The 26,812-nt window shown below is 41.8% G+C and overlaps 1 protein-coding gene across 7 annotated transcripts in view; it reads right to left on the bottom strand.

Moving 5' to 3' along the window:
- ESR1 (estrogen receptor 1) overlaps nucleotides 1-26,812 on the bottom strand; it is a 297,806-nt gene that overhangs the window by 12,859 nt on the left and 258,135 nt on the right. For all 7 annotated transcript variants that reach the window (XM_014569514.3, XM_006114974.4, XM_075924467.1 and 4 more), the window contains 2 exons: nucleotides 26,038-26,176; nucleotides 8,229-8,362 (listed from right to left, as the gene is read on the bottom strand). In XM_014569514.3, the coding sequence (XP_014425000.1) occupies nucleotides 8,229-8,362; nucleotides 26,038-26,176 (273 nt within the window). The remainder of the gene's footprint in view (nucleotides 1-8,228; nucleotides 8,363-26,037; nucleotides 26,177-26,812) is intronic.

Raw genomic sequence — 26,812 nt, 5'->3', positions numbered from 1 at the left:
GCTGAACAGCTGGCGACTCCATCTACATGCTGTGTGCCCCTGGTGGGGAACAAGAGACTTTGCGCGCTCCCCTGCTCCCAGCTGCGGTGATTTGCCTGGGGACAGAGTGTGAAAAATCTCCTCTTCGCCCCATGCCAGGGGCATGCAGTGCATAGAGGGAGCTGACAGCTGCTCAAAACTGCTGGTGGTTTCTTCTAGGTGCTGCATGACCCTGGTAGGGGTGAGAGACTTCGCACCCTCTCCTGCCCCCAGGACCCGATTAGCCTGGGAGTGGGGGAGCACATGCAAAGTCTATTGTCCCCCAGAGACACACAGCCCTGAGAAGCACATGCAGGGAACCCATGTGGCTGGGGCTGCTGCAGGAGGAAGCCTGCCTCATGGATGCTATTGTGCTGATGGCTGGGAACTGCCTAAAGTAAGGGTTACCTGGCCAGAGCTTGCCTCTTGGACCCCAGCCCCTCCTCCTTCTTAACTCCCTGCCCCACGTCATCACCCCTTTCTGCACTCAAATCCTCTGCACACCACCCCGGATCACAATTCCCTCCCAGACCTGCATCTCCTGCTACACCTCTCCCCCGGGTCAAAATTCCCTCCTGCACCTGTACTCTCTCCCAGACCCAGCACCCTAATCCCCTGCCCAAGGTCACAAACCCCAACTTCACCTAAACTCCCTCTCAGACCCCACACCCTCTCCTGTATCCCAATCTGCTACACCAAGCTTCCTTCTGCACCCATCCTCCATCCCAAACCCTGTACCTCCTCCATAGAGAAGTGCAGCCAAAATCTTGGAGTGGCTTCTGATAAAAAATTATTGCTCAGCCCTGGTCCAGAGCCTTCCCAAACCCCAAACAGCTGCCCCAGTTTGGTGAGTGTGAGAAAAAGCAAACAACTGAGAGAGGGGGTATGGAGTGAGCAGGGCGGGGCCTTGGGGAAAGAACATGGCCTTGGGGGAGGGGCAGGGTAGATCCTGGGTTGCCTTTCAATTCAAAAAACTATCTTGGACATAAAAAGGTTGAAGACCACTGTACTAGGGGGTTTTAATAGCAGCAGCTCTCACTCAGTTCATTTGGAGTTACAAGTTTTAAGCTCTTTTGCAATAAGGCCCTGGTGTCTCCATTTAGGCACCCATAAAATTAACATGGTTAGTGACCACCTGGGAAATGTTTTGTTTAAGAGACATTCCCAGCATCACACAAGACTATAATCCAATCCAGTTCTTCAGGGTGGTATTCAAATCTTAACCAAAATGTCATATTTCTTTTCCTGTGGCCCATTACCTTTGTCTCTATAGACGTTCCTGCAATAACCAAGCCAGTAGTCTTACATACAATACAGTCATTTTCTATATAATTCTAATTAATTCCCACTGCAATGGCCATCCTATGAATTGAATGAGGCAGGCTTCTTTGGAAAAAAAAACAATAGGGGTGTCATTAACAAATGAACCATAATGGGTACACACAAGAGGACCTAACCACACACAAAAACATGACAGACACTAATCTTAGGTGCATTTTGGGCACTCATAGATCTTATTAAAGTTCTGACATCTCACAGCCCAGTATTACAGGGGAAAGGGGAGGAATATCTGAAGGTTTGCCACACGTATTTCCAAAGGACCAACAGCATGTGCTTCTAGCCCTATATAACTTTTTCTCTGTCTGAAGGCTGCATAGTTGTCCTTTTCTGTGCCGACTGATTAATGCAGCCATGCCATCCCCAAATCCTTACAATGAAGTGTTTCTTTTATAGCACACCACCAAATATAACATAAAAACTTTCAATAAGCAGAAAATATTTGCATTCATAGTGCATGCAGAGAGGTGATTTACTATAGTTATTTTCCTCATTACACCCTCGAGATAAAAAATACATCAACCAGCACAGGCTATTCAGATTCAAATTCACTCACTTTTTAGTTTTATACATTTCCCCATTATAGGAAGAAAATAAAACTCTCGATAATAAGTCAGGTTGATACCACAAAGCACTGTTTGTAAGGTCTGGCAAGAACACTGTCTAAGCAAGTTCTGGCATTGCCATTATGAACCACATTGCACCTAAAACTCTCAATTTGCTAAACTCCATTTGTGGGACAAGTAGAGATACAAGCGACTAATCAGCTAGTTGCTTCCCCCCCATGCTGCATCTATCAGAAAGAGGCAGCAAAGAGGGGAAGAGGAAGGAGGTACTGGGGGGAGTTGTCTTAAAAGCCGGTTCCCCTCAGCTCCAGCTCTGTGGGAAGGGGCAGGGGAGCAGAGGCGTAGTTCCACCTTTGAAATGTACAAGTGTTCCCACTGGGGCTCTTGTGCATTTCAAAGTGGAAGCGCTGCATGGTGCCTGCAGCCAGCAGGGGACTCAGAGTCCCCCACAGGCCTTAGGTTCCAGGCCACTCAATCTTTGAAATGCACAAGAGCCCCTGCAGGGACTCTTATGCATTTCAAAGATTGAAAGCCATGCGGCACTTCTGCCTTTGAAACGTAGCAACAGCCCAGCAAGCTCTTGCTACATTTCAAAGCAGAAGTGCCCTTATCAACTAATCAAATAGTCGATGGAAATATGCACCTAATTTCCATTGATTGGTTTAAAGTGATAATAATTGCAATGATAATCATCTACACAGATCTTTATTATTTTCAGGAAGTATTACAACTGTTCTCTCAAATGAACACTCTCTTTTGTTATTTTATCTTCCATTGATCACACTGTTGATTATGTTTGCCATATCAATTTAGAGTTTGCTGAATACCTGTTAACTCACATGCTTTTTGTAATGTTTACTGGCAAACGGTGTGGCTAAACCTATTAGAAAATGCATTAAAAAACACACTGGGCTATAATTTGTGGGGATACACATACAAGGCATGATAGAGTTGATTTTCCATGTAGAAATTGCCTCAGAACTCCCTTCTAAACTATTCATTGGGCAACCAAGAAGTCACACCATTGGTTGGTGTCTCTCAACCACTCTGTTATCTAAACTGTTATCAAAGGCTTGGAGGGCCCATTATAGCTGCTCAGAGATCCATGTCACACAGGGCAGATCATCTCCCCACAGCAATTCAAATCTCTGAGTCTATGTCAGCCTGGTGGGCGGAAAGGGAACCAAGTGCCTAAAACCCTGAGAGCACTGGCTCTGAGACATCCAGTTCCGCTGGGGCTCCCAGCTGTCCTTCAGCCCATCTGCTGGAACGTCCTTTTGAAATTATCACAATGACTATTTGATTTTTTGCAATGAAATAGTTTTCAGATTGCTCTCTGGGAATTTTGAAATTGGGGGCATTGTCCTATAATTGGAGCCAAACCATATTTTCAGTAAGATCTGTGAAACAGAATTACAGCCCACCGCCCAGGACTTGTTGAGAAGGGAGTGAGTCAGAAGGCTAGGATTCTAACCTGACTTTCTGCATTCACCGTGGGCATAACCTGGAGAAAGATAGAAGACTCTAAGGGTTAAGTATAATAAGTATGTGGTCCAGTATCACTGGAAATTAATTAATGTGTTAATTATTCATATTACAACAGAACCCAGTTTGCACCCACATGGCTTTTTTGAATCCACAGCTAGCAGAACTCCAAATTATTCAAAAGTTATGTTAGATTCTGACTAAAAATGACACTTAGATAAGATGGTATCAATCGTATAATCATTTTTGGGAGTAGAACCTCTTGGCAGAAATTAATATTATGTCTCTAGAACTGTGGCTCTCTATCTTTCGCCACCCAAGGCGTTCCCCATTTTGATTTACAATTTTTGGGAACGCTCTGCTCTGTCTGGCCTGTTCTCCAAGGCCCTGTACAACCACTTGCTTCATCCCTCTGTCACTCACTCTCCCCCACCCTCACTCACTTTCGGTGGGCTGGAATAGGGAGTTGGAGTGCAGAAAGGGAAATGAGTGTTCTGGCTGGTGGTGAGGGCTCTGGGGTGGGAAACTCTGAGCTGGGAATTGGGATATTGGGTGATATGGGCTCTGGGAAGGAGATTGGGTATGGGAGGGGACTCTGGGCTGGGGGGGTCTGGCTAGGGGTGTGGATTCATGGATGGGACCAGGAATGAAGGGATTGGGATGCATTAGAGGACTCCTGAGAGAGGGAGTTGTAGTGCAGGGTCCCAGCGATGCTTATCATGGCTCCTGGAATCATCCAACAGATCATGTAGTCCCAGGATGCAGGAGTGGCCAGAGAGGCTTTGCATGCTGTTTTCGTACCTTCACACACCATCCCTACAGATCCCAGCGGTGGCACTTCCCAATGGAAACTGTGGAACCAGAACTTGAGGGTGGAGCATGTGGAGCCTCTCTGGCCGCTGTTGCACCTAGGGATGCAGGAACTTGGCAGCAGCTTCCAGGAGCCAACCAGAACCAAGGCAGGTAGGGACCTTGCCTTATTTCTAGGCAGCAGGCTCCAAAAGACACAGAGAGGGAGGGAGAGGCGTTGATCAGCAGGGCCCACAGGCCCCCAGGAGTTCCCTCATGGACTACCAGGGATCTGATGATTCCAGTTTGTGAAATGCTGCTCTAGAGTACGGGTGTATGCTTTTACTTGAATTTAAAATAAATATTTGTCTCTTTTCTCTAATTTTAAACAGACAAAACATTCAGCAACCCAGCATCCCAAACTCAAACTAAGGGTGGGGGAGATGGTAGGGAAAGGCTGCAGACAAACTGGGGCTATGTCTACACAGTGGAGCTGTTTCAGGATACCTCCAGTATCCCAAAATAGCTATTCCACATCTTAAGAGCAAGCCTATTATATTGAAATATAATGGGCTTGCTATTCCGACATCCCTGTAAACCTCATTGCCCGGGGATAAGGGATGTTTTGGAATAGCGCCTTATTTCGAAATAACATGAAAATAAGTTTCACAATTCACATAGCGCAAATTGCATAGCTTATTTCAAGGTAAGGGTGCTGTGTAGATGCACCCTTGGTGAACAAATATCTCAAATAGGTTATTAAGAGAAAGCAAAAAAACTTCAGGTAATAGAAGATTAGATGGATCATCAAGGAAAACTGTCTCTAGAGGTCAGAAAGCATTGGAAAAAAGTGAGAACTGCCAAAAGCCAAGCTGAGCTAATCCTTGCAAAGGAAACAACAATCCTAGTAAAAGTTTTGTTCGACACATAAATAAGCAAAAAACAAGGAAAGAAGAAGCTGCACTGCTAAATGCTGAGGAAAGAGTAGAGATTAATGATAATCTAGGTATCGCCCAACAAATACCTCCATTTAAAAAGTGGGTAATGAGGAGCTTAGGGGGTAGTGGCACAGGATGCACAAGGATGTGGAAGCAGAAATTGCCACATCTAAGATGGAAGGCAAATTCTAGCAGCTTAATGAGACCACATCAGAGGGCTTAGATCATCACCATCCAAAAATATCACAGGAACTTGGCACATTAAACTGTAAACCTAATAGCAAGGATTCTTTAATAACTGCCTAAACTCAGGTGGTCATACCCTATTGCTGGAGAATTGCAAATATAGTATCTATACTTAGGAAAGGGAGGAAAAGTGATCTGTAAAACTACAAGCCTGTTAGTTTGATCTCGGTTGTATACAAGGTTTTAGAACAAATTTTTGAAAAGATAGTAGTCAAGGATATGGTAAGGTAAAAGGAAACTTGGATAAAATACAACATGGTTTTACAAAAAGTAGTTCATGCCAGACCAACCTGATCTTTTTCTTTGAGAAGATAGTGGATTTTCCAGGCAAGATATGAAATATATCTAGTCTGTCTGGATTTCAGTAAAGTATTTGATACAGTTACACAAGAGGAACTGTTAATTAAATTGGAGAAGATGGGGAGTGCTCTGAGAATTGAAAGGTGGCTAAGGAACTGGTTAAAGGGGACAGTACAGCAGATTATGCTGAAAGATCAACTGTCAGAATGGAGGGAAGTTGCAAATGGAGTTCCTCAAAGACTTGTTACAGGACTGATCTTATTTCACATTTTCATTAATAGCTTTGGCCCAAAAAGCGATAATGTGATAATAAAATTGTGGATGACAAATTTGGAAGGTATTGCCAATATGGAGGTAGACCAGAAATACAAGTTTTGAATGACCTTGAAAACTGAAGTACTTGTAATTGTATGAATTTTAATAGTGTAAAGTCATGCACTTAGGATTTTTTGCTATTACATTAGGGATGTGTCATTTGGAAGTAACACAGGAGAAAAAAGACCTGGATGTATTAGTCTATCACAGGATGACTATGAGCCACCTGTGTGATGTGACTGTGAAAAGGCTAATGAAGTCCTAGGATGCATCAGGTGAAGTATTTCCTGTAGAGCTAGAGAAGTGTTATTTCTATTATACAAGGCAATGGTGAGACTTAATCTGGAATTCTCTGTGCAATTGTGGTCTCTTGGTTTAAAAAGGATGAATTCAAACTGGAATAAATACTGAGAAGGGCTCCTAGAATGACCAGAATATTGGAGAACCTACCTTATGAGGTAAGACTTAAGGAGCCTGGCTTGTTTGACCTAAGCCAATGAAGGCTGAAGGGAGATACAGTTGCTCTCTATAAATACATCAGAGGGATAAATGCTAGGAAAGGAAAGGAGTTAAGGGGCAATGTTAGTCAAAAATAAAGGGACATAAACTGGCCCCAATAAGTTTAGGCTTAAATTTTTTTCTAATCATCAGATGAGTGAAGTTCTGAAACAACTTTCCAAGGGGAGTTGCAGGGCAAATAACCTAAGAATTGCCTTGATAATTGTATGTAATTACAATTACATTTTTTCATGAAAGGGATGTAAATTAGATGTATCGCAATTGCTAACAAAGCGGGGATTTAAATCTCCCCCGCTTCACTAGAATAAAAATGGCTGCCGCTTTTTTTCCGCACGGAGCTTTGCCAGAAAAAAGCGCCAGTCTAGACGCTGATATTGTGGAAAATAAAGCCTTTTCCGAAAGATCCCTTAAGGGATTTCATAGAGGGATAAGGGATCTTTTGGAAAAGGCTTTATTTTCCGCAAGATCAGCATCTAGACTGGTGCTTTTTTCCGGCAAAGCTCCGTGCGGAAAAAAAGCGGCAGCCATTTTTAAGCTAGTGAAGCGGGGGAGATTTAAATCCCCGCTTCGTTAGCAATTGCGATACGTCTAATTTACAATCCTTTTACAAAAAAGGTATGTAGTCTAGACGTAGCCCTACGCTGCAGACTTTTTGCGCGAGAACAACTATTCTTGTGCAAAAACTTGCAGAGCGTCTACACTGCACGCGCGTTCTTGTGCAAGTAAGTTTACAGTACAGAGTCGGAAAACAGGGCCTCTTCCAGAAGAGTTATTCCTCTCCCCACGAGGAATAAGCCCTCTTGTGCAAGAACTTGTCCACAAGAAGGCAGTGTAGACAGGCAACATGGATTTCTTGCTCAAGAAAGCCCTATGGCTAAAATGGCCATCAGAGCTTTCTTGCGCAAGAGACCGTCCACACTACCATGGACGCTCTTGCGCAAAAGCACATGGAAGTGTGGATGCGCTCTTGTGGAAGACCTTTCGCAAAACAGTTCTTGCGCAAGAAGCCTGCAGTGTAGACGCAGCCATAAGGTGGTGTACATTTTATGTACTCACTTTTGGAAGTAGTGTCTCATTTAACAGAAATTAATATTATGGCATTAGAAAAATGCTGCATGCTTCAGTCTGCATATAGAAGAAATCTTTGTCTATTTTTTTCTCATTTTAAACAAACAAAATACCTTCCGTGCAAATATACAAGATTCTTTCTTTTGTGCCTTACTTCTCAGCTATTACTTGGCCATTTTAATGTCAAGGTCTTTACCTCTGTCCTGAAAAAATTATCCATGTCTTTACCATCCCTTCCCTTAGTTTCATCACTTAAAGAGGAATATTTACACTATAGTTCTAAAACTAAAATTAGAATCATTCCTTGACAATATGAGGGTTGTCTCAAGTACTCTCTGATCTTTTTAATACTAACCGTAACCCACTCCCATCCTCAATCCCTTGAAAATACTGCCCAAAATCATCCTTCTGGTCTGTTGATTTCTGTGCATCAATCCTTTTGAGTCAATTCCCTGGGTCCCTCTTGTGCTGAACAAGTTGACATTTCTTGTGTTTGCCTTAAGGCTTTACATCACAAATTCCCTCTCTAATTCTCTGATCCAGTCTCTTTTCACATCCACACAATAACAACTGAAATCAAACAGCAATAATAATTAAATTCCTAAAATTAAATAATAGAAGTGTTATATGTAACCATGACACTTACCTGAATTGAGAAGGATAATTGACTTAAGGCACACAAATTCCTCCCCCTGGAGATTCATCATACGGAACCGAGCAGAAGTGGCCAGCAGCATGTCAAAGATCTCCACCATGCCCTCTACACATTTTCCTTGATTCCTGCAAGAACACAACCACACAGCAAACTATTCAAAGCTTTATCCAAAACAGCAAGGAATTTTTCATCCCCCAATCCTTCCACTACAATATCACTTCTCAACTATCAGCTGTATTCTGATTGTGTGGTGTTTTTACTCACTATGCTCACTTTGCACCAATGTGTCTAAACAAAGTGGAAGGCAGTGGATAATGAGGATCAACATCTGAAAGCTAAAATATAGAAATGTGTATTGTTCCAAAAGAGTTGCTAAATACTTAATGGTCTATACAACTGTAGCAGTCATCATGTAGGTGAACTTCCTCTGTGAGCAAACCATCATAAGAACAGAGGGTTTTTTAAAAGATTTTTTTCCTTTGTTTCTTTTCCCCTTTACTGTTTTGATTAATTTGCATTCCTTTCTTTATCTTTACATAATCTCTCAAACATTTTTCTTTATGCCTCACGGTGCTTCTCCCTAATCCTTTGGCATTGAAAACTTAAGTATTTTGACAATGGTACTCATATTTCTCTTACATTAGTGGAATGATTCAGGATTCCTTTATTTTTTAATGGTATTTATGTCATGACAATATGACTTTAGATATGTCTATACTACACATAGCTTTTAGTGACATGGCTGTGCTGACACAGCTGTGTCACTAAAAGCCAGGCCCTGTAAAAAGTGTTTGTTGACAATTTTGCTGAAAATTTCCACCCCCTACAAGCGGTGCTTTCTTTGTAGGCAAGAGAATACTCCTGCCACCAAACCTCTGTTCACACTTAGATTTTGTCTACACTGGCACATTTTGTCACCCAAACTTGCCATTTGTCGACAAAACAGTGAGGGTATGTCTACACTACAAAGTTAGTTCGAACTAACGGACGTTAGTTCGAACTAACTTTAATAGGTGCTACACTAGCGCTCCGCTAGTTCGAATTTGAATCGAACTAGCGGAGCGCTTAGTTCGAACTAGGTAAACCTCATTTTACGAGGACTAACGCCTAGTTCGAACTAGCTAGTTCGAACTAAGGGCTGTGTAGCCCTTTAGTTCGAACTAGTGGGAGGCTAGCCCTCCCCAGGTTTCCCTGGTGGCCACTCTGGCCAACACCAGGGAAACTCTATGCCCCCCTCCCGGCCCCGGACCCCTTAAAGGGGCACGGGCTGGCTACGGTGCCCGTGCCAGGTGCAAGCCTGCCAGCACCCAGCTGGCAGACCCTGCACCTGGCACGGCACAGAGCCACCCACCCGATGCCCCCCAGCCCACCCCCTCTTGCCGGGACCAGGCTGGCGGCTCCCGGGAGCTTGCCCTGGACCGCAAGAGGCGGGCACCTTCCTGGGCTAGTGCGGACATCGTGGACCTCGTCCACGATCTCCGCACTAGGCACAGGAAAGTGGCCGTCTAGGGCAGGAGAGCTGCCAGCCTGGCCACCCAGGAGCAGGTGTGCATGAAAATCAAGGGGGTCCACTGAGACCCCCGACACTGAGCCCTGAGCTTACAATGGCCGTCCTGGGTCAGACCAAAGGTCCATCTAGCCCAGTAGCCTGTCTGCCGACAGCGGCCAACCCTAGGGACCCTGGAGGGGATGGACCGAAGACAGTGACCAAGCCATTTGTCTCGTGCCATCCCTCTCCAGCCTTCCACAAACTTTGGGCAGGGACACCACTCCTACCCTCTGGCTAATAGGACTCCATGGACCCAACCTCCATGACTTGATCTCACTTCCCTTTCAACTCTGTTCTAGTTGTAGCCTTCACAGCCTCCTGCAGCAAGGAGTTCCACAGGTTAACTATTTGCTTTGTCAAGAAGAACAACTTTCTCTTACTAGTTTCAAGCCTGCTACCCATTCCTTTCCTTTGGTGTCCTCTAGTCCTTCTTTATGGGAACTCAGGAAGAACTTTTCTGAATGCACCCTCTCCACCCAAACCCTGCTTTTAGAGACCTCTATCCTGTCCCCTCTCCATCTCCTCTTTTCTAAGCTGAACAGTCCCAGTCTCTGTAGCCTTTCTTCATCTGGGACCTGTTCCCAACCCCTGATCATGTTAGTTGCCCTCCCCTCTCCCAGCCTTTCTCTTCCCCTCTCCCACCTCCTTTTCCCAGTCTCCCCCAGTTTTGTTCAATAAAGACAGAGTCAATGTTGGAAGAAACGTTATCTTTATTTTGTACATCAATAAGAAGGGGGGCTAAGGAAGGGTAAGTGGAAGGAGGTGAGGGAGGAATGGGGTACGAGCCCCCGATGGGGAGGACTGGGCTGGCTCTGCGGGCTTCTGGGGGTGGAAGCTCTCCTGCAGCCCCCCAATTACTCCCTCTCCCCAGATGGCAGCCTGCGGCAAGTGCAGCCGGGCTGATGGCCGAGTGGTGTGATGTGCCCAGTGTGGGCACTCAGGGCACTCCAAGCCAGAACTTCTTTGCAAGCGGGGCACCCCTTAGAACTGTGTGTCCGGGGTGGGGGTCGGGACCCTTTAAGCGCAGCCCTCGGCTAGCCTGAGACAGCATCTCCATGCTCTAAGTCCTCCTTTTATGCCCTGCCGGCACTGCTTCCGGCCATCCTTAAGCCCTGTTCAGAGTCCACTCAATGTGGACTTACTAGTTCGAACTGGCAAAACGCTAGTTCGAACTAGTTTTTAGTTCTAGATGCGTTAGTTCAAACTAGCTTAGTTCGAATTAACTAATTCGAACTAAGTTAGTTCGAACTAGCGCTGTAGTGTAGACGTACCCTGAGAGTGTGCACACTTCAATGCAACTTTTCCCTGGGAAAACACCCAGTTTTGGTGACAAAAAACTTCCACCCCTGCAAGAGAGTTGTATCTTTTCCCCTCCTTTTACTGTCAACAAAGAGATAGTGTGGACTCTGTTGCTTGTTTTGTTAACAGAACTAGCTTTCGCCAGTATCCGCCAATGGCTGCCCTGATGGCTGTTTTCAGTGTTTCGATCTCTGCTGCCCTGCAGGCATGTGCCCCTCCCCTTTTAAAACTCCAGGAAATATCTGACAGCTGAGTGAGCTGCTAAGTTTGGGGAACAAAGAACAAATTATCGGAATGCTCCTGTTCTGCCCTGTATTAAAAACAGAGCAACAGGCAGACTGCAGGGGGATGGCTGGAGAGACTTGTGAATCTTTTACTATCAAAGCAAGTAATTGAAAAACAACATTAACTTCTTTTAGTTCAGGGAAGTTTAAATGACAGTAGTTTCTCACCTCCACCAATTAAAACTACAGTTAACTGACATAGTAGGAGCTCAGTTACTATGGTGATAAGTGCAGAATAAAATCTTAGATGGAAAGATATTCAAGTGGGTGAGACAGACAGACTAAGCAGGGTTTAGTTTAAAGTCAATGTTTATTTACTCTGCTCCGGTATACAGAATTGAGGAAATGGCTAAATTCAGCTCTGATGCAAGTAGATTCAACTTTGTTCAAATTAATGTTTGCATCACTTTACAATAAAATTGAATTTGAACCTCAAAGCAGAGTTTTCAGTAGGGGTGGTCAGAAAACAGGAACTTAGTTTTGAGAGGGGAAATTGAGATTTTGTAATTTGTTTTCATTTTGCATTGAAAAAAAATTTGACTTTATGGATTTTTTTGTGGCGCCAAAAGTGTGAGAGAAAAACACTCTCCATCCCAAAATAGCCAATAGGCCAGTGCTCAGAACATTTTCCTAGGATAGATTGAATATAGGTTTCACGCATGTCACATGAGTCCTTTAAACTACTGGACTGACTATCTGGGCAGGACAAGAGGTGGCAGAGAGGTAAGTTGTCTCAATCTCTCCTGTTGGAGCTGTTCCGCTTTGTTTAAATAAATATTCATGGATGAGGCAGAAAAGGAAGTGCAAAAGTGACTCTACAGCCTGGTTAAGTTGCCAAACTCTACATTCCCATTGGCTTATAAGACTTGCACCTTCCTCAGAGGTGTAGAACAACTTCAGTTCCTACTGAAGTCAATGGGAGTTTCATGTATTCTGCAATTTTAAAAAAAAATCGGGCCAGTCTAATATTGCCAACAGGATCTTAATGTCCTTTGTTGATAACTACACTGCTAAAGTTATTGGGGCTAGATGAATTAGTATCTATTCCAGAAGAGAAAAAACTTCTCTAACTCAATATCTCTCCAAATGTTCCCTTTCCCATTTTCCAATATAACTGCACCTATGACCCCGTCAGGCCCTCTCTTAAGACCATTGTCTAGTGATAGACTCGTCCGTTCTTGGATTAAATGTGAGTGAAACTTTCTTTCTATGTCAGGAAAGTCACCTTATAAACTTTAAAGCATTTTGCATATTAGGCCTCTTAAGCTATTTCCAGGTAGTAAAGTTTCAATATGACTTATTTTTCATTAATTTTTCATTAATTACTCTTCGTTAACTTTAATTCTTGCCAGACATATCCTTTGTCTAAACAGAAATCCAAGCTCAATCACTTGCAAACTCAGAAAGATGTGTTAACTATATACATGTCATAGTACTCTTTGAAAAAACTTTAAAAACCGTGAATAGTCTTGCAGCACCTTAAGAACCTTAAAGACTAACAAAAATGTAGATGTATCATGAGTTTTTTCTGAGCACAACCCACTTCTTCAGATGAATGAAGTATAAGGGGTCCAATTTTCAAATAAATAGCACAGAGAGGGGATGGGAGGAAGAGGAGGAAAAAGAAGACAAAAAGGGGAAATGAAATTGTCAATTAGGGTGTCCATGCTAAATAAAGCTGATAAGCATACTTAGTACTCACTTTAAGTACCCTTTGTTTGGGTTTTTATGTCATTAGGATATGGAATGTAGTGGGCCATCCAGCTAATGTCTTTTTCTAGACTTCTCTGGTAGTAAATAAACTTGTAAATGAAATTAAGTTCTGTGGCTTTCCTGAGCTGGCTTTTGAAACTGGTTTGAAATAATATGGTGACTTGGAGATCCATAAAAATGAGTTCCCAGGCAAGTGATGAAAGGACAAAAAGCAATGAGCTTAAATTGTAGCAAGGGAGGTTTAGGTTGGACATTAGGAGAAACTTCCTAACTATCGAGGTGGTTAAACACTGGAATAAATTGCCTAGGGAGGTTGTGGAATCTCCATCACTGGAGATATTTAAGAGCAGGTTGGAGAGACATCTATGATGATGTAGACAGGGGACTGGTCTCAATGACCTCTCAAGGTCCCTTCTAGTTCTAGGATTCTAGGATTCTATGTTAAAAAGAAGAATTGCAAGTGAATGCTTGGAGAGGTTCATGGAATGATCTAGTTCCAGTAATTATTTATTATTGGTGTCAAGCCTTTTAACCAAGCATACAACTATGCAGGCAGCATCTGACTACAGAATAAAAGCCTTTATCTCACCTGCCTTCAATAGGGCTTACTCTACAAAGCAGGGGTGACCAATCCATTAAACAAAGAGAGCCGAAACAGAGGCAGAAAAAATGCAAAGAGCCGCACCAGAAACGTTGAGAAAAAAAAAAGGCTTCCGTTGGCCGCTGCCATCTTGCAGCCGCCCTTTTGAATTGCTTCTGGATGGCTTCCCTGCCCTGGAGAGCACAGGGATTCGGAGGCTGGGGGACATTTGGAGGGACACAGGGACAGCTTCACAAGCCACTGGGGAGGCTTCGCGAGCCACACTTTTGGGGGGCAGGGGGAAGAGCCACATGCAGCTCGCAAGCCGCAGGTTGGCCACTCCTGCTATAAAGGCAGGGGAAAAGAAAGGGTTACTGTGGCTGTAGCATAGATTTCAAACTGGCACTGAGTGCAGATATGTACAAAAATGGAAAAAGTTAACTGAGCTTGAACTTTTCATATTCCAAAAGTCTCTTCAGTTCTGGTTCTGATTTAATTTAGACAAGAATTTGGAGGGTATGGAGGTTCTATTTTATCCATAGTGGTCTATTCATCCCTACTACATTCTTTCTAAATACTTCCATTTATCTTACTGCTGATCCTCATATTTCTATTACATTATAAATAAAAAACTAATGTATTAAATGAGTTAAAGTAATGCCTTATGTATGGAAGAGCTTTTTATTTTTTGGCCAAGATCTAGAAACACAAATATGGGTTGAGGGATCCCGAGGAGAAGGAGCGGGGATTAAACTGGAAAGACACCTTCAGATCTGCTTTTCTTCAGTATTTGTTGCCTTTTAATTTACTAGAGATTTTTTCAATTAATATCCCAAGCTACAACAGCAGCTATCTTTTGCCCTTCAGATAACAGTATTTTTGTCAATTTCTGCAAAAACATGTGCCAATGTATGAAATCACAATCTCAGAATCACTGGCAATAGGGTAATTAGAAGTGGGCCCTACCTAACAGATAGAATCCACTCTGCTTGCCCCTCAAATAGTGAGAAAGTTTAGTTTGACCTTTTGCACTTTCACCCTCTTTCACTAAGAGTACATCTAGACTGTAGGCTTCTTGCACAAGAAGCTTTTATTGGAAGAGATCTTCCACAAAAACTTCTTGCACAAGAGCACATCCACACTGCAAAAGCGCAGTGAAAAACTGATGGGATTTTGCCAAAGAGAGAATCCAGACTGCATAGATGGTCTCTCGAAAGTAAGCACTGATTGGTAGCACACAATGGCCACCAGGGCACCTGTGCTTTTTCCTCTTTCCTCTTTTTGCTCAAAACCCTCTTCTTCCCCATGCACACACACCTTTTTGCAATAGAACCCTTTCGCAAAAAGGCTTCTTCCTTGTAGAAAGAGGAATGCCAATTGCGCAAAAACCCCTCCGTTCTTTCCATTTGCGCAAAAATGCACTTGAGGTGTGGACACTCCTGCTCTAATCCCACTGACCAAGACCAGAAACTTTAGGATCTTTACGAAGCATTTATAAATCTCAATTACCCACCCAGAGAATAATAAAACAAATTGAAAGAGCCAGATGAATACCCAGAAACCATCTACTTCAAGACAGATCCAAGAAAACCAACAATAGAACACCACTTGTCATCACCCATAGCCCCCAATTTAAACCAGTCCAACGCATTATCAATAAACTATAACCCAGGCATGTCCAAAGTCCAGCCCGCGGGCCAATTGCGGCCCGTGTTCTGGTTTAATACGGCCCCCCAGGTAATTTGGCAATATCTATCTTTTATGGCCCCCAATGAATCCATATGTATTGAGATGAATACATTGTAAAATCTCAGTTAATGTCAGTTGGTCTAAATCAGTTATAAATATATTTGGACACAACATGTATACTTGGTGTTATGTTCCTGTTCATATTTTTTGGACTTAAAAGTTGACAGACAACCTTTATTACCAATAATATGTAATGTACTTTACAATGTTCCTGACATATATTTCAGCTTCCTGGATTTTTTTTTCATCTGGCCTTCAGATATGAAAGGCAGAGTGATTTAACACCTGTTTAGATTTGTCATCCATGTGACGAAATGAAAAGTATGCCGTTTGCAATAAACTTTGCATAAAATAGTTAATTTGCATTTAATTTTAATGGTTCAAAGAATGTCAGGCAAAATGGTCGGCCCTCACGCATGTTCACTTCATCAAATCTGGCCCTCTTTGAAAAAAGTTTGGACACTCCTGCTATAACCTATGCTGGAACAGGATACTACACTCCAAGAGGCTCGTGGAGACAGACCCATAGTTTCATATAGACAACCATCTAACCTCAGGATGATTCTTACCAACAACCACAGGACACACCACACTAATACCAACACTGGAACTTTCCCTTGCAACAAACCCCATTGCCAGCTTTGTCCACATATTTACTCTGCTGACGTCATCATTGGGCCTAACCATGTCAGTTATAAGATCAAGAACACACATTCCTGTTCATCCAGAAATATAATCTTGTGCCAACTGTGTCCATCTGCTATGTATATTGGACAAGCTTCTCAGACACTTTGCCAAAGAATCAGTGCACACAAAACAGACATCAGACAGTTTCACAAAGAAAAAACAGTTTCTTGCCATTTCAACCAGACTGGGCATTGTCTCAATTACCTTATTACATGCATCATGCTTCAAAGAGACTTTAACACCAGACTACAAAGGGAAGCCTCAGAACTGTCATTCATGCTTAAATTTAACACTTTACGAATGGGCCTTAACAAAGATGCTAATTATTTTACCCATTACAAAGATAGCTTCCCCAATTATCACCCCTAATATCATTATCTCATAGAACTAACCTTCCCCCCTCACTCCCACTCTGTTCTAAAATCTGATTTGTCAATTATCACCTCTAATATCATTAGCTCACAGACATTTACCTCCCCTCCCATTTCCCCTCTGTTCTGAAATTTGATTTGTCCTTTTTATATGTGTTCACTTTTTTTTATTGTATCCCTTTGGTATATATGGTCATGCCAATTTTCTTCCACAATTTGATCTGAGGAAATGGGTCTGGCCTACAAAAGCTTATCACCTAATAAACCATCCTGTTAGTCTTTAAAATGCTGTATAGTCCTGTCGTATGTAGTGACTATCATTGTAGTAACTAGATGACAAATGCAGAAAATTATACAAGAGGATACATTAGCATCAATAACCATAAAAGCACAGTGATTCATTCTCAGCCCAAATGGAAATATCAAAATAGAACATCAGCAGCAAAGTGCATGAGAACTGGGAACAGAAAATAAAGCAATTCAGCACAGCCATAATGCACTATATTATTTGCAAAGGAAGTGAGAGATTCCATACTAAATATTACTAAATAGTGCATATTATCTGTTTTGTTACTATTGTGGAGTTTGTTGTATAATTACATGGGGTTAATTCAAGCAGGGATTATTTGCATTTACACAGGAGCCAACAGCATTGAAGGACACTGCCTTTATCATTCACATTGCAGTTTTACTTCCAACCATGCTGGGTTCAACTGTAGCTGGTAACCCCAGGAGGGTGGGAGCCAAGCAGGAAAAACTGAAACATGGAACTTTGGGATGGATGAAAGGACAGTCTTTAAAGACTAGAAGGGAAAGAGGAAGGCAGGGACTGCTGGTGAAAGGTTGGGAATCTTGGATAAATTAGGCTTATCTAGGCTTTAACAAGAGTCAGACCCTTCTCTCTTTTTATGCTTTTTCCTACTAATGAGAACAATCCTCTGTTTTGGGTCATTGTGTTCACACTGGTCACTACTCTCAAGGAGAAGACTTGCAGTGGCTGAATGAAGCCAGGCCTGCACAGATTACCATAGCCCAGTGAGAGAAGTGAAGGCCTCTCATTTGAGAGTGCAATTAGAGACTAGAGAGTGATGCGGGGGCTAGCTAGTCCTGATACACTGTTCTCCTGGATATTAAAGAAGAGGATTTTTACCATAAACAACTTCTTAACTATAGTCAGAATTAATTCCTTTGTTACTGAAGTACAGGCTGTGCACATTTTTGAGCTAGCATGATGATATCATTCCCCACTGTATACTACCTCTTATAGCACTGTTCTGAAGAGATGTTAACAACCCTTCACAAAGGTCCGGATCAGCAATAGCCTATATAGGCCATAACCTATATAAATGCATTTTATACCAGTTCAGGGGTTTAAAATGTCTCTTACTGCTAAATAGGAACCCATACTTCACTAGGTATTACGGAAATGAGTGCTTTACAAGTGCAAATAAATGCATAAGTAATCATTTATTTAGAAATCACTTTTCACTCAGTAGTAATATTACTTGGCACTGCCCAATCAATGTAGACTCTGGGTACATCTAGACTACAGGGTTTTGTCGACAGAAGTTTTGTCGACAGATACTGTCAACAAAACTTCTGTTGACATAGAGCGTCTAGACACATTCAGTTCTGTCGACAAAGCAAGCTGCTTTGTCGACAAAACTCTGTAGTCTAGACGCAACCCTACAGGCAATAACACCTTCTGTCGACAGAACTCTGTCGACAGAAGGTGTTATGCCTCGTAAAATGAGGTTTACCAGCATCGACAAAACTGCTGAGTTCTGTCGAGGTTATGTCGACAGAACTCAGCAGTAGTGTAAACGCTGGTATAGTTTTGTCGACAAAAGTCCACTTTTGTCGACAAAACTCAGTAGTCTAGACACACCCTCTGTAATACATTCAATTATTGGGAAAATAAAGCAAACGGGCATTGGACAAGTCAATTTAATCAAATTTTGCCGTTTTATTAGACAGGTCATATTTACTGTCCATTGAGATTGATGAAGTTTCAATCCCCATGGGGTGAATTTGGCCTGAAGTCTGGAGGCATTAAAACATCTTTTCTAGAAGGGTTCAGTCATCTTGATGAGAGGTGATATTTAATAGATCTTTAGGCTAACAGGTGGCAGAAACCTCCACCCTTCCTTATGCCTCTGCTATGATAATTATAAATAAAACTAGGGCTATGTCTAGACTGCAAGCCTCTTTCGAAAGAGAGCATCTAGACTGCACGTTGAACTTTCGAAAAAGCGGCTTGCTTTTTCGAAAGAAAGCATCCAGTGAGTCTGGATGCTCTCTTTTGAAGAAGCCCTATTTACATTGAAGAACGCCTTCTTTCGAAAGAAGAACTTTCGAAAGAAGGCGTTCTTCCTCGTGAAATGAGGTTTACTGCCATCGAAAGAAAAGCCGCGTTCTTTCGATTTAATTTCGAAAGAACGCGGCTTGAGTCTGGACGCAGGGGAAGTTTTTTCGGAAAAAGGCTACTTTTCCCGAAAAAACCCCTGAGTCTGGACACAGCCTAGGAGAGCTATTTTCTTCAAAACATGACAGCAATTGACACAGTGGTGCAGGGGCATGTAAGACACTGTTTATAAAGATTTGTTGCTGGGAAATCATATTTACACACCTCTGGGGTAACTTTGACTTTAGTAAAGGATTACAATCACAATCATTATGGGATTTTATTTATAGTTCCAAGTTCTGATTTCAAAAGTATCTTAAAATCAAACTGTCATCACCATACCATAAATACCCAAGATTATCCAAAACTCTAGTCAGACTTTCTTCTGTCTTTTATAGTTATTTGGATTGTGAAATACCCTTGAAAATTGTTTACTGTGGCTAATAGAGATTCCAAATTCAAGTAAACAGAAATGAAAACTGTAAAAGGAATTGCAAGTCTGACACTTAAAATGTGTTTGTCTCATTCCCCCTAGCCTATAAGTGCAATGCAATAGCAAACCTCAAATCATATCAATAAAGCAAAAGGCAAAAGAGAATTTAGTCATTTTCTGCATTTTATTTGCTCTCTACAGGCTGCTGCACTCAACTCTGTTAAGTAAGTGACTTGTTTACAGACTGGCTTGCTGTAAATTTGGTTTTCAGAGTGGATTACGTCACTATCATTGGTCTATTGAAAATAAAATATATAGATAGATGTTTAAAAATGTTTTCAAAATGCAGCAGTGGATTTAGTTAGTGTTTATGTGTCTGCTTCCTTGGCAGTAAATCTAAATAGCATGTCACTAATTAAATATTTTGAACCAAAGCCTAGCTTCTATTTTTTTCTAAGAAGTTGATAGTAAATTGGATCACCCATAGTTACTTCATTCTACACCAAAGTTTTACTTTTCACTTAATCAAGATTTATTAAGAGTGTGATGTCCTGAGACATTTGAAACATTTTACGAAATATGAGGGACAACATAAGCATCCTATAGTCCTATTCTGATTTTATTCTATTATGCTTAGTCTTTTATTGCAGACTCATTGCTGTAGTGTCTGAGTGCCTGAAAGCACAAAATGCACAAGAAACTCAATACAGTACGAGACAGTTTTCAGATGTGGTGGACACTTTCATAGCAATGACAGAAAAGCTAAATAAGAATGGAAACTTAAACTGCATTCAGCTAATGAATGCAGCAGATATTTATGCTAGGCATCAAATAATTTGATTCACCATAGTTGTGGGTTAAACAGGATACTCAGCCCAAATCCTCTGCCATTGTTCAGCATGGAAGGGAATGAAGCATCCCTTTGTGTATCCCTAGGAATAGACACAGCAAAGGAAGATGTCCCAGAAGATGATGGACAAGAATTTGTCCCAAACACACCAAATGGGACCAGCAAGCCAATGGTTTTCTCCCCAGCAAGACAAAAGTAGGCTGGCAGAAGAGTTGGGGTTTGCATAACAGTATTAGTACTTAAAAAACAACAAATGGTCTGGTAGCACTAACAAAACACGTAGATGGTATCATGAGCTTTCGTGAGCACAGCCCACTTCTACAGATGACCACTGTTATACATTTTTGCAGGAACAATGATGGATCTGACACTCTACATGTAATTAGACAATATTAATGCTAAGTTGTTAACTTATTAATCAATTTCAATATTATTATCATGTTCCTGGTAATTCTAGCAACAGGACATGAACTGAAAGGGAAAGACAAGCATCGAGACCAACAGCTTAAAAAGTTGCTCACTCTCTGGAGTGCTCCTGTGGTCATGGATAGAGGTACTCTACAGCCAGACACAACCCTTCAGCTGCACTCTGGAGCTTGCTGCTCTGCCCAGTCATCCTCTCCAACAAGAGAGAGAACGAACAAGATTGTTGGCACTGCAGGTCACATGATATCAGAGGCTAACCTTCAGCTAAATGTATTTACATATCTGGAGCTTAATACACCACTACTGACATAGCAGTGTACCAGGAAATCTGATATAATCAGAGGCTTAGGTGACATAAGCCAGTGGTCTGAATTCGCCGTTGCCGTCTGTTGATGACATGGGGGAAAAGGCCTCAGTGGCAGATCATATTTGCACAAAACACCTATTTTGCTAAGGTACACAGAAGAACGTTTGTCAAACTGTGGCAGTTTGGGGTTAAAATTCATTTGGGTTGAAATTAATTCATTCTTAGTTGTGGGGATAATGAAAAAATTACCTTTATTGTATGTTAAAGAGCAGCAGAAATGTACTTAAGCCATAGTTGAGGCAAATGATTTCCACCCAAGATACTGTGGCGTAGGTGTTTATGTACTGCTTGCATATTTTTTTGTTACTGTGTTATCCCTAATTGATGCTGTGTTCCCTCCTCCCTTAACAAAAGTTTTCTTTTGTTATTCACAGACTTGGTGAAAGAGGAAAGATTGTGTCTTAGACGTGTACCAGGGCAGTATTTACTTTTCTTGGGCTGGTTCTATTTTGCAATGTTAAATTTTTGTCACAAATAACAAGGAGCTCAAGATCAGGTCTAACAAATTTCAGTCCTGAACTAGTGACATCTTTAAATTCTATTTTCTTGGACACCATCCAGACCAGCAACATCTGCCTTATCCTGTGGAGAGCTAATCATCTCCCCTTTTCAACAGCTTAAAGCGCCTATGTCTAGCCCAGCCTGGTCATGAGATAAAGTTCAAAAAACTGTGTGTCATTCAGAAGAACCATGTCATCACTTTTTGTAAAAGGTATCTGTTTTTCTACTTTACAATAAGTATTAGCTGAGTTTCTATAAAGGTGTCAGCTATTACTTTAAAATTGTAATTATTATACCAAACTTTCCTTTTATTTAAACCCTAATAATGATCCCACCTCATTAGTGAAACAGCAGAAACATATTTTTATTTGAGAGTCAGGGATCAATTGTACAAACAGCATTCTTTACTCATAACATCTATTGCTATTCCTTCTACACAAGAGTGGCCAGGAAAATGGCTCATGTAAAAGACATCCCCATCCAGAGAAAGAGGACAGAGAAGAACATTTTACCTGCCAATGTAGACCTCCTCCTCTCCTCTTTTCTTTGGTTCCTCCCCCTTCCTCTCCCCACCCCCAATTAGATAAAAGAAGGGTAAAAAGTACTGTGGCGCTGCTCTCTATTTTGCAAATATTTCTTTGAAATCTTCTGAGAAAAATATCAAACAGAACAGATGGGTCCTTGGAAGGCAGAGATGTAATTTATGTTCTATTTTCCAATAATAGTCTATATTTTCTTTCCTGAAGTAATAAATTACACTACTAGTGTAAAAAGACTTAAAACTGTTTTAAAATTGCATTTTTTTTCTCTTGGGGTTGGGGTTGTTTTGTTGTTGTTGTTTGTTTTTTGTCCCGTACTGGTGGAAATATAAGTTTAAATGATCAGATAAATTCCTGCTCTGTACAGAGAAATGGTTTTATACATTTCCTAATGCCAAAGTACACACACAGAAAGGTTATGTGCTTCCATAGAAACTTAAGCAGAATTGGGCTTTTCCTGGGGCAATAAATCTCTTTTCCTGTCCTATTTCAGATTAGTTATTATACTATCACATATTAATATTTATACTGAGCTGCTGCTTTGGTATTTACAAATACCAAAATCTTGCTTCTTGCAGACTAGGCTGTACTTATCGTCTGGTTTGCACCAATTGCCTTGTATCAAAAATTACAGAGCAAGAATGCTCCAAAAGCATGCAACAATAGTATGAAGTTAATAATTTACTATGCAATATGGAATAATCCTGTGAAATTTATTAACAGAGGAAATTATTGAGAAAAACATTACAGGTTGGACCTTCCTGGTCCAGCACCATTCGGACCTGACTGGTCTTGAACGAGGGATTTTGCTGGATCAGGGGAGGTCCTTTCTAGCACCCCTGCCAACTAGTACCCCAGTCCAGCTCTGCTCCTGCCCTGACTGCCAGTCTCCCAGATGGCTCTCCCCCTGCCACCATCCATGCTGCTCGGCTGTGATGCTGGGCTTCCAACCCCACCAGCCCAGCCACGGTAGCCTGCAGCTCCACAAGCCCTCCAAGTTCCATTGCAGCAGATCACTGCTCCGCTCCCGGGGCTCCCAGCCCCAATGCGGCAGACTGCTATCCTGCCACCAGGGCTCACAGCCCCACCAGCCCTTCTGCAGCAGCACTGGCCCCACCTCCAGGTCCCGGCCCAAGCAGCCTTTCTGCAGTAGCCTGTAATCCCGCTGCCAGGGCTCCCAGCCCTGCCACAGCCGACCACTGCTCCGCCACTGGGCTCCTGTCCCAACTGCAGCAGACCACTGCCCTGCCACTGGGGCTCCTTGCTCTGCCATGACAGACTGCTGCCCCACCAGAGCCTGACAGTGCTCTGGCCACCCTGCCACCAGCTCAGCCAGACTCCCATGGCAGGGCTCTCACCTGCTGGCTCCCCGGTAGCCAGCCCAGCAGGCTTCCGGCTCCCACAGGGATCCTTCCTCTGGACCTCTACCAGGACTGTCTAGTCCAGCAACATCCACAGTCCTTCTGGACCATGGATGTTGCCAGACCAAACAGTCCTGGTTTTGAGAGTTTCAACCTATAGTAAATGTTTTCTTTATATAGTTTTGGTGGATCTAAATCCAGCACCCAAACATTCATACCCTTCTCACTATTACAATAATCATTTCAAAATATTTCTTGTGAATTATCATTTGAAAAATATAGTCCATTGATAGTGTTGAATGATGCATGCATACAATATTTATTAAGAGTTATGGTATATGACTGACGTGCGTTTAAACACCAGGCATATCAAGGGGAGTTGGTAAACAGTCTATTCTAAACAAAACAATGTGGGGTTACCTCAATTTACATATAAGCAGGAATCAGGACTATCAAGAGAGTAGGAAAAGGAGATTATAGAAAACAACAATTTGCATTTTTGCAAACACTAGTAGGGAGAGGGGAAACAGTATGGAATTTCCTTCACTGACAGACTTTTCATGTCACTTTCCTCATAGACTGAATAAACTTTATTTTCGGAGGTAATCTTGAGAACAATCCACTTGACTATAAAAGGAAGGAGCAGAAAATACCAAGTGATCTCTTTCACCTACAAAGACTAAGGGAGCAGCACTTTGGGCTTCTGGAAAAGATCCTGACTTGGGTGGCGAAATGAGCCATTATCTTACTTTGGGTGAGAAAAACCATTGTGAACAAGATGTCTTAAACAAAGCCTTAATGTTGCTAAATTAAGACTTTTAGATGCTTGTTTTCATTTTAAATTTCTAACTTTATCTCTTATGCTTGGTCACTTACAATTCCCTTTCTTGTTAATCAACTTGTTCTACTATTAATTTCAACCAACAGCACTGTATTTAAGTAAAAGTGAATGTTAACTCCAGTCAATGTAGCAAGCTTCTGGGTTTTGTCTCTTTAAAAAAGCAAACAGATCTTTTAATTCCACTGAATGTTGCAGGAGAGGTCTGGACATTGCAGAGTACACAGGTCTAGGAAAGTGTTGGGGTCATCTGTTAACATCAAGCAGGTCGGGTAAAGACAAGAGTTCGTCTGTGATAACTGCTGGCAGGCTGTTGTTTTCAAAGTAGTTGAATCAGAGTTGTACAACACAGAGAACATGAAGCACATGTTGGTTGTTGGCTGTGTGTGTGACCCAGGCAGGGAGCCAAAACTAGCAGAAGCATTTTGGGGCACACAGGGTTATAATGCAAGGAGTGACACAACATTTCACTGATCTAAACTGCTCACCGCAACATGACATATATATTGTTAATGTTAGTAGAGGTGACTATAATAAGTTGGAGAGACTGTTTTTCTTCTAAAACACTTTTTTCAGCTCTTTGTATCGTTCTCAAAAATTCCTTTGGTGTTGAAACATGATTGTTTTCATGGACATAAGGACGGCACTTGCATTTACAGCAGATTAGCTAGGAAAACTTTTAAGAGGTGTCAATTCTCATGCTTAAGTGCATGAAATGAATGCCAGTTGAAATCAACAAGAAATTCTCCACTTGCATAGAACCATATGTGCAACTAGATAGTTGTTTTGCCATCTCCCTTGGAAGTACTGTATTTAGAAAGATATACTAAGTTTCAGGATACTGGATTTGACAGGGCACTGATCGGTTTTTCTTTAGCATTTCTGGGTCAGACCTTCTAGTCCAGCCAAGTTGAATCCAGAAAAAGAGAGTAAAGGTGTGTGATGGGGGCAGGACAGAGCCTACTTTAAACAACCAGAACAAATTAGAATATATAGTGAGCCTCTTTAATTATGCCACTGCCCATAGTCTCCAAGGTTTCATTTGACAATCAGATTTGGCTACGCTGAAGGAGCTGCCAGTCACATCTACTCTTCTCTAATATGCCTTCTGCAACTAGGGTAAAGATGAACATAACATAGGAGATGCTGTACAAGCTGTAGCACCTACGTATTTTCCTACACTGGATGAGTCATCAAGCGGTCAATTAAGCCAGCTTTTGGATGGCTTGGCACAACCAGAGTTTATCACATGCTTTTCCTCTACAGTGGAAAAGTATCAGAGGGGTAGCCGTGTTAGTCTGAATCTGCAAGAACAATGAGAAGTCCTGTGGCACCTTATAGACTAACAGATGTATTGGAGCATAAGTTTTCGTGGGCAAAGACCCATTTCGTCAGATGCATGTAGTGGAAATTTCAGAGGCAGTTATAAATATACAGGCATAAGAAAAGAGTTCAAATCAAGAGTAAGGCTAGGGATAACAAGGTCAATTCTGTCAGTGAGGATGAGGCCCACTTCTAGCAGCTGATGTGGAGGGTGTTCACCTGTCTGTCTCCTTTGAAAGAAAATTCCTGCAGCAGGAGAAGGCCTTCTAACACCATACTAACTCACAACTGAAGGGCAGTCACCAAAACCACTTCCAACTGCGCTTTCAGTGGCTTTCTCTAAAGGTCACGCTTTTCATACTACCTATGCCAATCCTGCTTATGAAATGTGATGGAATCTCAGCAGCAGGTGAATTGGCTGCAGGCTAAAATGACTCCAAGAGATACATTCATTTAAATAATAATATAATAATAATAATAATTATAATAATAACAATAACAATAACAACAACAACAATTGACTAACCTGTCCAATAATAGGTTAGGTGCAAACAAGAGTTTTCCTGGGTGTTCCATTGAACGCCAAACTAGGCCAATCATCAGTATCTCTAACCAGGCACATTCTAGTAGATGTACCTGATCATGGAGTGTTAAATCCACAAAACCTGGGGGGAAAAAACCAAATAGGTTACTGAAGAACCGTACTCTGTGTGAAAACAATAATTAATTAAATATTTCTGTTAGTGCACCAAAATATTTAGAAAATCAGGCAACAGGGAATGCTAAGAGGGTTTAGGGCTGGATAAGCCAGATGGTCTGAATATATATATATTTTTTTTGTTAAAGATGGTACCTGGTTTTCCTGTCTGACTCATATCTACATATACAAGTTATCATTTTTATCATCCATTTAGAAAACATGACAAAATGGAAACACTGACTAATAACATGCAATAATGTCTCCAATCACTCGGACCTGGAACATTATGAACTTCAAGCCAGAATATATTTTTCATGAGCTCTCGAGCATCTAGCCACCTTGCAAACGCTTTTGCATGACACAGTACAACAAATATATTAGCAAGCATCACTGAAGCTCATGGATGCAAACATTTTCTTTTGTAGTAAGTTAATCCCTTTACTGAAGACATTGCAATTTGTCTCTTACTATAGGTTTTTAAAGCACTTGAGGCAACAAAGACTGATATGAATGTGACTTCTGTATGACATTGCAATATAAATAAATTAGTAAGTAAGTAGGTAGGTATATGGTGAAAGACAGTGTGTCAGTAAGGAAATAA

This window comes from Pelodiscus sinensis, chromosome 3 (genome assembly GCF_049634645.1).
Source record: "Pelodiscus sinensis isolate JC-2024 chromosome 3, ASM4963464v1, whole genome shotgun sequence".
NCBI classification, from domain to species: Eukaryota; Metazoa; Chordata; order Testudines; family Trionychidae; genus Pelodiscus; species Pelodiscus sinensis.
The sequence above is the reverse complement of the archived record's forward strand: the minus strand, read 5'-3'. Positions and strand labels throughout refer to the sequence as shown.